The sequence below is a fragment of the Chlamydotis macqueenii genome, chromosome 7, assembly GCF_036417535.1.
Source record: "Chlamydotis macqueenii isolate bChlMac1 chromosome 7, bChlMac1.mat, whole genome shotgun sequence".
NCBI lineage: Eukaryota > Metazoa > Chordata > Aves > Otidiformes > Otididae > Chlamydotis > Chlamydotis macqueenii.
The window spans coordinates 40006904-40020665 of NC_141562.1; the positions used below are offsets into that span (position 1 = coordinate 40006904).

Sequence of the window (13762 nt, forward strand, 5' to 3'; positions counted from 1 at the left end):
AGAGAGAAATAAATTTTCTACCCACATTATCATTGTGGAAATAGATTGTGACTTAGTATAAGTACTGCCATGTCTTCAAAAATTAAAAAATACAAACTGGTTTTTCAGATGTTGTGCAGGCATGTACAACTATATGAAATACAACGTAAAGTACTTCGTAATCTTCCAACTGCCTACAGCTGATTTTACTAAATAATTTCACTAAGAAAAGAAAAAATACATGTATTTTACAGATATATATATATAGATATAGATATAGATATTTAATCATGCTGGAACTTTACGAATCCAGAACTATAATGTCAAACATAAAACATTTACAATAGAATCCCTTGTAAAAAAAATGTTATCAACACTTGCAGTGAAACTATTGCTATAGTTACTTTCATGGGTATTTTGATAAAAACGCTTCATGAAACTACTTCTTCATAGAATCATAGAATCATAGAATGGTTAGAGTTGGAAGGGACCTTTAAAGGTCATCCAGTCCAACCCCCCTGCCAGGAGCAGGGACATCCCCCACTAGATCAGGTTGCTCAGAGCCTCATCCAGCCTGGCCTGGAACGTTTCCAGGGATGGGGCATCCACCGCCTCTCTGGGCAACCTGTTCCAGTGTTCTACAACCCTCATTGTAAAAATTTTTTTCCTAATATCCAATCTAAATCTACCCCCCTCTATTTTAAAACCATTACTCCTTGTCCTATCGCAACAGGCCCTACTGAACAGCCTCTCCCCATCTTTCCTGTAGGCCCCCCTGAGGTACTGGAAGACCGCTATCAGGTAGTTCGTGTGGAGACAGGTAATTATTAAACTCAAAACTCCAGTGCTTTATGATTTATACATAAAACAAAGCTAAATGAAACAAATACGAATGACAGCTGTGTAATTAATTTACCTCTGCATTAATGAATCTTATTTCTGCTAATATTCTGAGTAAATCTCTTTCAAAAGAGAAGTATTTAGTAGGTAGTAACGAATCTCCTGGTAAGCTGTCACCTTGACCATCATCCATCATAGCTGTAATAGCTTTCTTCTTCTGTGCTAAAAATAAATAAATCAATCAATTATTATTACCATGCAAATCAGAAAAAAAAATCACCTTCATTTTAAAATTTAAAAATCCCCACAAATTCTTAAATCCACAAGAGTTAACAAGTACAGACCAATAATTATTTCACTTTTTTTTTTCCCATCAGCACAATTTATTGTGCTCCAAACCCATTCTTCATAAGCAGTGCTGAAGTATTCGTTACCACTGATTTTGCTGCATTTGTGCAGGAACTTCTATATTTGCAGCAAATAACTTGCTCCAGTCATAATATGCATACCAAAAGTACATCAATATTAATATATCCAGAGAGTCAAGGGAGGGGATTCTGCCCCTCTGCCTCGCTCAGGTGAGACCCCACCTGCAGCTCTGCATCCAGTTCTAGAGCCCCCAGCATCAGAAGGTCATGGACCTGTTGGAGAGGGTTCAGAGGAGGCCACAAAGATGATGAGAGGGCTGGAGCACCTCTGCTGTGAGGACAGGCTGAGAGAGCTGGGGTTGTTCAGCCTGGAGAAGAGGAGGCTCCGGGGAGACCTGAAAGCAGCCTTTCAATATTAAAAGGAGGCCTACAAGAAAGCCGGAGAGGTACTTTTGATAAGGGCCTGTTGCAGTAGGACAGGGGGCAATGGTTTTAATGGAAGAAACTTTTTACACTGAGGGTGGTGGAGCACTGTCCCAGGTTGCCCAGAGAGGCGGTGGATGCCCCATCCCTGGAAACATTCCAGGCCAGGCTGGCCGGGACTCTGAGCAACCTGATCTGGTTGGAGACATCCCTGTTACTTGCAGCGGGGCTGGACTGGGTGGGCTTTAACGGTCCCTTCCCACCCAAACAATTCTGTGATTCTCTAATCTGTGGCCTCTAGTTAAATTTTATTGCTTCAATGGAAGTGGAGCGCAGGGCATTATGTAGCATCTAAAAATCTCAGTGTGTTTAAATCACGGATAAGGATGACTTTCTGGCAACATACACACCAATAAAGAGAAAAAAGTATTATTTTTTCTATGATTTAATAATGAAGAGAAAGGACTAAGGTTATTTTAATATAAAAACAAAGTAAGAGCATAAAAGCTGTCACAGGGGGTTCCCCTTACATTGCTGGCCAACAGTAGGTGTTTGAGGAAAGGCATAAAAAGTGGGATACACAAAGTTGGTTTGTTTTTTTTTTCTGGCCTCTCTTCACAGCCAAGTAATGTCCTCAACTAGTGTTTCTGTTAGATCCATCAAGTTCCATACTCTTCCATAAATCTAATTTATTAGTCTTTGTCTAGTTTTTAAAATCATATTCTAATATTCCAAAATAATATTTTAATTTATTTTTAAAAGTAATGGGTTTGTTTTCATAAAACCTACAGTCTGATAATTTGACTGGATTGTTTCTGGTTCCTAGACCAATCACATAGAATCATAGAATCATAGAATCACATGGTTGGATGGGACCTATAAGATCATCTACTTTCCCCAGACTAGCCAAACTAAAGAGAAGAGAAGTACTTACCAGGGCAACCATGCACCAGAAGCATAATTAATAGGAACCGGTATGTTCTTTCTCCGTAACTCTAGAACAACTTGAATTATTTGCCTTTATTCACGCCTGACAAACCAGTAAGCCTCTGTGGAGGATCTTCACGTTATTCAGGCCTGAAAACTCAGTAAGCCTCTGCAGAGGGTCTTCACACTACAACAAGCATCTTTACTGTATCCTCAATATAATATATATATATAAAGGAAACCTTTCTTTTTTCTCACTCACTGATCCTAGAATTAGCAGTAGTAAAGAAAAATTCATCGGAACATGAAAATGAACAATGCCAACAGTTCTCTGAGAACTCCAGTCAATCAAATTTCTTGCAGATACTCAAGGCAGGAAGATCTTATTCACGTTTCATTTAACTCCAAGTAGTATTCCCACAGTTAGAAACTACCCAGAATAGATTACCTCGACTGCTCCACCAAATACAGTATTCTTCCTTTGCATTTACAGAAACACGCAGCACTCAACGCAAGTATAAATGGATTTCCAGGAGACCACTCTACAGTTCTTGAGAATGAAGACTTTCAGCGAGGTCACAGTTACTGTTTGATTTCTGGTGAAGTTCTGCCGCTGAAAGTGTTGACCAACTTCAGCAATCCTGTAACAAACTCTGAACCATTCTAAACACTCTGGAACAGATTTGTAAAGTGTCTTGATCTCCTGTGTACCCAGGAAAAGTGTTTAGATTGACACAGATAGAATTATAAAGCCCTGTAAACATTCAGAGTATGAGAAAGATACCTTTATCTTGACGATGAAGAAAAAAAAGAACATACCAGTTTCCATTAATGACTCTTTTGGTGCGTGGTTGCCCTGAGTTTCTGGTAAGTACTTATTTTTCCCTTTAGTTTGGAAAAGAGATGCAAGGTGAAACATGGCTAGTTTGGAGATGCAAAACTTGTGAAAGAAAACAGGTAAATTAATGCCCTGTTTTAAGTGGACCTTGGAAACAATCTAGAGAAAAAACGTGGAACAGGTTCAATTAAGATTGGAAAGAGAAAAAAAAAAACAACCCAGCCAACGAGGTGTGTACTAGAATTTTATCTATTCTTAAAGGTGAGTTTTATGAATTCCTAGGCAGAAAAAAAAAGCCAAAACCAACAGAGATATGTAAAAGCCAGCAAGGAGTTAGTGGTTTTACAGTGCACTTTCCCTGAGCCGATAACTCTCTTAACACGTGTGGTCAGTTTCCAGCAGATCCTCAAGGAGCAAGGCACAAATAATGTTCGATACCTCAGAGGAACCACCAATAAGGGAATAAAGGGTAAAAAAATGTTACCACGTGAGCCTCACACAAAGTGACTGATAATCCATTTTTCTTTGGCTTTTTCAGGTAATTAAGTATGACAAAGATGGATAATACGGACCTAGATGACCATTAGGGAATGAACCCATTTTCTTAAATAGGTAGATGTAGTTCATACAAGTGCTTTTCTTTAGCACGGGTGAAACGCTTATGAAAGCAAAGCATGGTTTCAACAGAAAAATTTATGGACTGATTTCTAGATTCAGAGGTAGAAAGAATATTCCATGTATGCCAACACGCAGCAACAGACAAGAGTTTCAGGGCACTTCAGGAATGGGAAGGAAGAAAATCATAATATTGGCTGACTCCTTCAAGTAACTCTAATAAATGCAGAAAAAGTTCTTCTTATAACATTAAAAATAATTTGTTCACTTACTTTTTTTAGGTTTTGTTACCTTCCTAAACAAAGTATCATCATACAAAAGACAAAATCTGCATGCTGCGCGGCAGACATCCCATACTTCTTGTTTACGTGCAACTTTTGCCAAATCTGCCCAAAGTATAATTCTACAAAAGCGTACATAGAATTACTTTATAAGCACGATTGTCTTTTACACTTCAGAATCAACAAAAAAGCATGTCAATAATGGTGGTAATTATAAATAAAATTTTAAATCTAATAAATGGAAGACTCCTTATCAGTAGCAAAGATAACACTATTACTCTATTAGCTAAAAAAAAAAATAAAAATCCCCTCAGCATATCAACAGTGGGACAAAATTCTTGTTTTAAATAGTAACTACACTGAAATTCCAAAACATGTGTGACACTCCTAATTATTTACCTTATAAAATAAATATTTCAAAACTGATGTTCAGAATGTCAAGTCTTGAAAACAAGTTTAGATTCAGAATTTTTCAGAAAATAATTTAGTTTCAATTTCACCATATAAATTTTTAGTGCAGTAAAAAAAGGGAAATGCTTCCTTTTAAATAAAGAATGATAAAATGATATACAAATAGTCAAAATTAAACCTGTGATTTTCCTACAGATCAATCTTTCTGACTCTCAGAATGGACTACTTCACTTCTGTATCAAAAAAGTTGTAGCTTGCAATGTGGTACAAGGACCTAAAAAGACACTTCAGCAAAGTTTCAGTTGTACATCAATTTATTCAGACTTCCAGCCTTAATCCACTCATTCTTCTGTGTGTTCAGTTCATATCAACAGAACAGGTGAGTCTGTGTGTGCATGTGAGGGCATGGGTTAGAAACAGCAAAAGAATACAATTATACATAGTATGTGAGCGTAATGGAACTTTTAAGACAAACACGTTGAAATGCTTTGCCAGGTCTGACTAAGTATTCAGCCTCTTACAAGGTATCATCAAGTAATTTAACAGCTGCAGTAAGAAACGTTCCTGTTAGATACTTCTATGCTACGTGAAAAGAGACGCTTCTTGTCTATAGTAATTACCTCTCTCTGTCGTTTTCATTTTTTAAGTGTTTCAAATGTTCATCAACTTTCTCCACGCTTTTAATATGATGTTGTGCTTTTGCACAGAGGTAGCTTATTTGACTCCTACTTTTACCTGAGGAAACTTAGGGAAAAAAAAAAAAATCCACATTAATGGTATGTAATTTGATTCATAACTACTTTCAGAAACATTTGAAATCCAGTCATTTTTTTCAGTCTTTCAATCTTTCCCAAAACCAACCGACCAACATGAATGTTGTGGTTTAGCCCCAGTCATCACACAGTTTCTTACTCACCCTCCTCCACCTCAGTGGGATAGGGGAGAGAATTGGGAAGAAAGGAAAACTCATGGTTTGAAATGAAGACAGTTCATTCTAGAACAGCAAAGGAAAATAACAATAACAACAAAAGACAAGGATACTAAAATATACAGAATGAACAATGCATGATTTTCTCACCATCCAATGTTCCAGTGACCAACACAGCCCATTGCGAACAGCGATCACAGAATCAAAACTGAGCAGCAAGCAAAGGAGCGAGAGGGAGCCAGGAAAGTAGAGAGAGCGATGCTCCCTTGTCGGGCAACCCTTATTTATATACTGGGCATGACATTTATGGCACAGAATACTCTCTTTGGCCAGTCTGGGTCAATTATTCTGTCTGCATCCCTCCCAAGTTTCCTGCAACTGCACATTAGCAAGTCCTGGAAACCCCAGCAGTGTCCTTGGTCTCTTCAGCAACAACTGGTATCATCAGTGTGTTTATCAACATATTTTGCACAGGAAATCCAAAACACTCCGGCTACTCAGAGGAAAATTAACTCCATCCCTGCCAAAATCAGGATAATGAAAAAAAAATCACACCCCACCAGCATCTAGTCTGTTTCCCCGTATCTTCAAATATAGTTGTCCCACAAAAAAAAAAAACAAAAAAACACCCTGATTTATGCTTGTTTGGCCCCCAAATATCTCAAGTATATCTCTTTTCTGACAGGACGTGCATTGCTCTAATTAGCCTCAGTCAAGAGTAAATGGATGAAGTAATATATAAAGTTCACATTCATGTTGAATTTTAATAACGCTTATCTAAACAAACACATTTTCTATCAATATTGAAGTTTTTAATTTTGTTTTCATTTGAGAATGCTGACTTTTGTTTTACTTAGTCAACAAGACATTGGTCAAAAATATTAACTGAAGAAATAACCAACACAAAAAAGTGATGCAAGGGAGGAACAAGCTGGCCCTCTGAGCTAGAAAATTACTCCAGTGGTACAGATACATCAAAAAGATATTATTATTTGCAGAGTAACGACATAGAGGAGATGCATTGCATTAGAATATAAGTAACCCTATGTCTTAGAAATCCAACGAGTTTGTACATTCACTTGAATCTAAGTGATGGCCCCTAACATAATGCAGACTAAGTTTTAATTTGATCTTCAAAAAATACATATAAAGTATTTCTGGCTTTAAAATATATATATAAGCAGGTTCATGTACATTCACTCACAAAGAAAAAAGGAGGGTATAGTGTCTTAACTTTCTTGTTAAAAATATTTTGCAATGCATTATACAGCATATGATAAGGCTGTGTTACCTACCCTATACACAGAGATAAACTAACAGAAATTGTTCAATACATCACATAATGACAGTAATATGATGTAAAATTGCAGAATAAAGAATTGTGGATTTAGAAAGTACACTGTACTCTGGATCTATGGGTACAGCTCTCACTAAATTAGGCCAGCATATACCTCAAAAAAGAATGAAACGTTGATGCACACTTACTTATGCAACTTAAAAGAAAAAAATAACCCTACAAATCTTATGTCCTGTCCTATGTATATTTTAGTAATACAGTTGCATACATATTTTCTTATTCCTTCAATAAACATGTTTAAGTCTGTTGCAAAGTTAAGCGGCATAGAAAAAGTAAAAACCTCACTCTTCGGATAACAGCCTCGTGAACAACTGAACTCTTTAAAAACAAAATTTTACAAAATGTTGTGTCAACAGATAGAAAGTATAGAATCACAGAACGATTAGGGTTGGAAGGGACCTTCAAACCAGTCATCCAGTCCAAGCCCCCTGCAAGTAACAGGGACATCTCCAACCAGATCAGGTTGCTCAGAGCCCTGTCCAACCCGGCCTGGAATGTTTCCAGGGATGGGGCATCCACCGCCTCTCTGGGCAGCCTGGGACAGTGCTCCACCACCCTCAGTGTAAAATATTTTTTCCTATTATCTAATCTAAATCTACCTCCCTCTATTTTAAAACCATGAACCCTCCTCATGTCACAACAGGCCCTACTGAACAGCCTCTCCCCATCGTTCCTGTAGGCCCCCTTTATGCACTGGGAGGCCGCTCTAAGGTCTCCCCGGAGCCTCCTCTTCTCCAGGCTGAGCAGCCCCAGCTCTCTCAGCCTGGCCTCACAGCAGAGCTGCTCCAGCCCTCTCAGCATCTGCGTGGCCTCCTCTGGCCCCCTCCCAAACTGGTCCATGTAAATAATAGTGTATTGTAATAATTGTAATATTGTGATAATCTCACTCATTTTAATGGCTTGTCTTGAAAGGCTAATGTGCAATAAGATTTAATCTAAAGAAGTTTGGATACAATTTTTCAGTTGTCAACTCAAAATTCAAGAGTAAGTAGAACTACATGCATGCTTTTGATTCTCTTCATTGCACAAATATAATGCGTTTTATCACCTTAAATAATGTATGAAAAAGTTTTTTAACAAAATCATTTTCACATACTTAAATGCACTGCACAAGGTGGGATTGTTGATTCTGTAAATAACACTCTTACAAGTAAGTCATCAGTTGACGAACTCTGAAATTAGAATAGGCAAGGTAAACATTTTGGCCTGGCTGAGAGAACTGCATGGCCTTCCACAGCAAGAACAAGCTGCTTTGGAAGCTACAAGACTCCTTCTGTAGCATTCCCTTCCTCCAGCATAAGCTCTCTCCAAGTTAAATTAGTCACACACTTGCTTTATTGGCGTGTTAAGATAGAACAGTTCAAGCAATCTGGAAAAGTCTGTTCCCTATCTACTCTTTTTCAACAACAGGCTGTATAGTCACAAACTGAAGCTGTTTGTGGCATAAGGAACATGTCTATTTATGATCCACTTTTCAGAAAGTAAATAAAGAATTCATGCCTATATCTCTGTGCAAAACCCAATCTCTCAAAAGCAAGATTTTGGAATAGAAAGGCAATTACAATATAGAATGAATCTCCAATATTGTATGCAATTAACACAGAACATTATGAGGTGAAACTTCTGAAAATACCATTTAAAACTGACCTTGGGTAAGAACATTCAGGAATTGCACAGAGTAAAAATAAAATTACAGCACAACTTACAGCACACTACAGCACAACAATAAGATTCATTCAGAAGGGAAAACAATAACATTTCCTCTTCCAGTATCACAATATAAATCTTAGATCCCTTATGAAATCGACAAGAGCTCTGCCACAGGATTCAGCAGAACTGTCACTTCACCTGCACTACAATATGCTCTACATGTTGCCACTCGATGTTAAGTCCAAGCTTTAAGACCGTGCAAAGCAGTCAAAGTCAAATGTAGTAACTTTTAGTCACACACACATAATTACCTTTAGATGCATTTTCACTGTCAAGGACTACTTGAAATGAACCAGGAGCTAGTGCAAGACCTGCGTTTACCAGAAGGGACCTCTTTTTCCTCACATTATCCATCTGCTTTCCCCTTTTAGCCTACATAAAGAAAAAAAACGTAGTTGTTATAAGGTTCATTTTTACTATACTCCTACTCATGTATCTTATTTACTAAACATGACAGAATGCAGATCATAGAACTTGGTACTAAAAAAATACCTATAGGAATTGTGTATCTTCATATATCTTACACATCATCCTGCAGTATTATTGTTGTTGAAAGTGACTGTGGAACTTTCGTTGATCTTGACATGAATGTGTCAAGGACAACTGAATACAAAGCACTGCTCGTGGTCCTCATGGATCTTTACAGCATATTCCTCCATGTGTAACCTGTCATTATGCTATACTTTCTTAACTAAAGAACAGTATTTATTTAGAAACCAACAATAACGTATTGGTTGTGCAATAACTAGGAATTGCTATAAAACAGAAAAAATCCCTAGTCCACTCAAAATTAGTCAAAGTCAGAGAAGGTGTAATTGCTTTTTTAAAAATAATAATTAAACACTGTAACCTTGGATGGAAAAGCATTAAAACTAGATTAAAAAAAAAATCTTCATTTTTCTTTATCTTAACAACAGACATATCAACTCACCAGCAGCTTTCCAGTACTGATTTTTGGTTCTCTGAATACATCTTAATTTCTGAGAATATCCCAAAATGGTGTACTGTTGAAATTTCTTTTAGCCATCTAACAATCAGCTGACAATATGATTTTTGTTCAGGTGCTGAGGCACCACAACAGATTTAGATGCAATAACTCTTGACAACGACTACATTGAGACTTCAGATTTTATTATTTAGCGACATTTGTAAGTGTGACATAATACTGATTTACCTCAAAGTCAGCTAGGATGTGGAGATATTTGGTCCTTGCTTTCCTCGTTAATTAAAATGCTGCTCCATGCAATGAAAGTCTAATTGTTAACAATTACGAACAGGCTTCTTTTTTGACCATGTTTTTACTAATGAATAACTTCCTCTTCCCGTCCAAAAAAAAAAAAAAAAAGCTTTGAACCTAACTGAAAAAAATCCTCCATTGCAATCTTTAGAGCGTGAAGTAGTATGACCACTATAAAGTAAATCCAGAGAGTTTTTCAAGGCAATCAACCAACGTCAATTTGCTGAAAGCAAGCTGATTCTGACTCTACTAATATGCAGTTCTAGTAAACAGCTGGCTTTCCTCTCCCAAAACGTAATAAGTAAACCTATTTCAGCTACTGACTTTATTCTTCACAATTACCTGTTCAACCATCATTACTGCCTGATCCTCTAGACGCTCAGGTGACTTATACAGCACAGTGCATAAACAAAGTCGATTAAGAGTCAGTCGTAGATGTTCTTGATACTGCCCGCTGTTGTTCAGACGTATAGCTTTTTGCACATGTTCCACGGCAGCCTCTATTCTATCCTCATCCTCTTCAATACGAGCTATTTCCATATGAACTTGGCAACGCAACAAAATCAACATGCTAAGGAATACAAATTTACATGTAAACTGTTAAAATGAGGCAAACTGAAATTCTTAGATGTAAAAATTACCCCAAAGTGAAACACAATAATTAAAAGTCACTCCAGTATGAAAATAGATATTCCCTTTTTAACTTACTTGTCTCTCTCATTTTCACTGTCATGTCTTTTTAATGAAATAACTTAGAAAATTTAACTGCATTTTACTTCCATTAACCCTGCATGAGAAAACACAGCCATGAGGAAGCAACACATCTTGTAGACTAACACATCTTTGTGCATAAGCAGAACTCCTTCTCAGCACCTCTCTGAAGTTACCACTTAGGTATGCAAACCAAGTGAACAGATTTTTCAGAAGTATTTATAAACTCCCAAAGAGAGCATGATGTAAGGGAAAATGGCCACCAATTTCACCCTTTGTTCGTAAAATTTAAGTAGAAGCTAATACTTCTAAAAATCTAGCCCTGATTGTACTAGCTCACCACTTTGAAAGATTCGCCTTACCATCAGTGTAACACACTCACTGTAAACAATATCTTTGCCCAGATACCGCTGAAACCACTCTATGAACTCAGCACGTTTTCAGTAAAGACTGCATGTTCTCCAGTCTCGGGTACACTATGCTCCCTATACATCATCTGCCTGCGGAAGCTGTTCATGACAGCTGTGAGCTCTACATGCTACTTAGATTATGTCCAGAAAGAAAAACAAAAAATCAGATAAATGAAAGCAATGTTATGAAAAATAGGACAGAAGGAAGGTTTTCAAGGCTATCAAATGTCATGCCGAAGAACTAACGTACGTCCACGTTAGAGCTAACCTGACTGAGCAAGTATCACCCTTTTACTGCTGACCAAAGTAGTTACAATTAATGCCGCAATCAAAACAAAAATGAAGGCAGGCAAATCAAGAGGGACAAGCAGCTTCATTCAGCCTCTAGTGACAGCACCACCTCAGAGCTGAGGTTGAGTCTACTGGATTGTTAGGAGTATAGGGATAACAAAAGGCAAAACCCTAACCCCTCTAAAACCTAATCTGCAACCTTTCAGAGAGAAATTGTTGTTACTGACATTTAGTATAAATATCAAAGTCACATGGGCTGACACTGCACTCTTTATACGGAAAGCATTAAGAAATACTTGAATAACAGTAGAGTAATACAATATAGTCCTTTTAGACGTGTATATCTGCTTATTCAGGCTTGTTTCCTCTTTACACAACTAAAAAATTACATTTTAAAAACACTGAAAAAAATATTCCTCACCTTCCTCTGTAATATTTTTATTAGAAAGCAGCTACTGTTCTGCTCAAATGAAGATTATGTCAATTGTAACTAGCTCTACTATAAAAATGATGATACTCATTCTTAGTAGTCGGCCTATGCATAGGTCCAAACTTCATTAAGTACCACATGCTAAGCTTTATTTGTTCCACCCAAACTAACAAAAAAGGTGAGGCTATTTAGGTGCCTAAGGTTAAGTAAAGCACAACAGCAAACAGAAGAATACATCTAAAAAATTATAAATTTTCTTAATACAGTAGGTTTTTCAAATAAAAAGACAATAGAAAAACAGTATCTTGCAAGAAGTGTCCTATTTGATGTGTTATACAGAAGCTGTGATGTTTTTCAAAAGTTTTTTAACTGCATGTTTTTAACCAACAGAAGTGATGTTAATACAAGAATCTAAATCACATTCCAACACATTTACTCATACTGCAACTTTGGAATTTTCTCATGTAATTTTTATTAACTGTAGTATTTTTCAGTTCCTAACAAACTTCACTATTTGCTATAGGCCAGTAAACAGTGTGAGATTTTGCCTTAAAGGAATCTATACTTAAATTATTAACGAGGAAACGTATACAACACACAGAGATTAATTTATTACAAGCTAGTGGAAAATTTTCAGAGACACATCATAGAGCTTGAGCTTTTAAATGAATTTGATGCTCAGTCATTAGACCTTTTAAAGTAACAAACAAAAAAAAGTACACAGCATAGAAAGTTACCTATCAATCTCTTCAAGGACATCAGCAACTGATATCAATGGCTTTCGCACGTGTTGATGCAAATTGTGTTGAAGCAGTGGCAAGCACAGATTCCACTGCGTTGTACAAACAACCTGAATAACATTAGGATCTCCCAATTGAATTGCACGTTTTAAGGTTAACTCAAGATTTTTTATCAACTCCAGCTGAGCCTACATAAAAGAAAAATTAATTAGCATATATTGCATTTAATTAATACAACTTCTTATATATTCTTCCAAATGTTACTCTTACGGCTGTTTCCGATAGAAGGCAGTCTCTCAGCCAGCAGACTTCAGAAATTTTTTTAAATAAATCATTTACTAAAAAGTTGAGTTTTAATAGACATTGATAACTAAGGTGTATTTCTTTCAGGTACTCCATGCTGCTATTACACATTTCCGGCAGAAGTCTGTCAGCTATTCCCCTTTCTTACGATAAACAGAAATTGATAATTGTGAAAAATTCATAATTGTGAAATATTTGTGAATTCAGAAGACTTACACTGAATTTTATACTAAGCTACAAATATAGTGTAGGAGAGGGGAAAAAAAAAAAAAAAAAAAAGTATTATGAATGGAATTTGCCATACTGTGAATTAAACTTCGCTCCTATTAAACCTAAAATCAAATCCTTACCTACAGTAACAGATATTTGCTAATTATTAACTTCTTTTTAGAGGTTATCTGATTTTAAAAAGAAAAAAAAAAATCAAACAAAAAACCTCTCCAATTGCATACACTGTGGTAGGAACATTTAGAAATACCTAAATACCTCAATAGTCTACTTTTATTTAAGCAGTATTACTAGGATTTCATATTATCAGGAATTCATGACAATTTTATTGCAAAAGATTAATGGAATTTCTGAAGCGCAAAATGAGAACAGTGATAGACAGGAGTAAGTTCATGCAATAACACTAATATCCATGAAGCATATTCATACTTTCGATTTTAGGAACTTTAGGTGACTCTAATAGCTGTTCTGACTTGCTCATCGTAAGCGTCCATCTAATCCCATTGATAATATTGACAATTTAGGCTTCTACTTTTGATGGTCTGAATTATAACTGAGTAAACTGACTACAGAAATCTAAGAAAATCCTCCCCAATGTGACAATTTATCAGGAATAATCTGCATTTCTCTGACATACAGATTTGTACGAGCTCGCCCATAACATGCAATAATAGTTGAGCTGGACTCAGTGATCCTTATGGGTCCCTTCCAACTAGAGATATTCTATGAAAACAC

General features: G+C 36.5%; 1 protein-coding gene across 1 annotated transcript in view; it reads right to left on the reverse strand.

Annotated features, from left to right (window-relative positions):
- CFAP46 (cilia and flagella associated protein 46) overlaps nt 1-13762 on the reverse strand; it is a 93539-nt gene that overhangs the window by 60979 nt on the left and 18798 nt on the right. Inside the window, exons 11-16 of the mRNA XM_086752003.1 lie at nt 12494-12684; nt 10257-10485; nt 8929-9049; nt 5303-5426; nt 4263-4393; nt 896-1041 (exon numbers count right to left, since the gene is read on the reverse strand). Of these exons, the coding sequence (XP_086608129.1) occupies nt 896-1041; nt 4263-4393; nt 5303-5426; nt 8929-9049; nt 10257-10485; nt 12494-12684 (942 nt within the window). The remainder of the gene's footprint in view (nt 1-895; nt 1042-4262; nt 4394-5302; nt 5427-8928; nt 9050-10256; nt 10486-12493; nt 12685-13762) is intronic.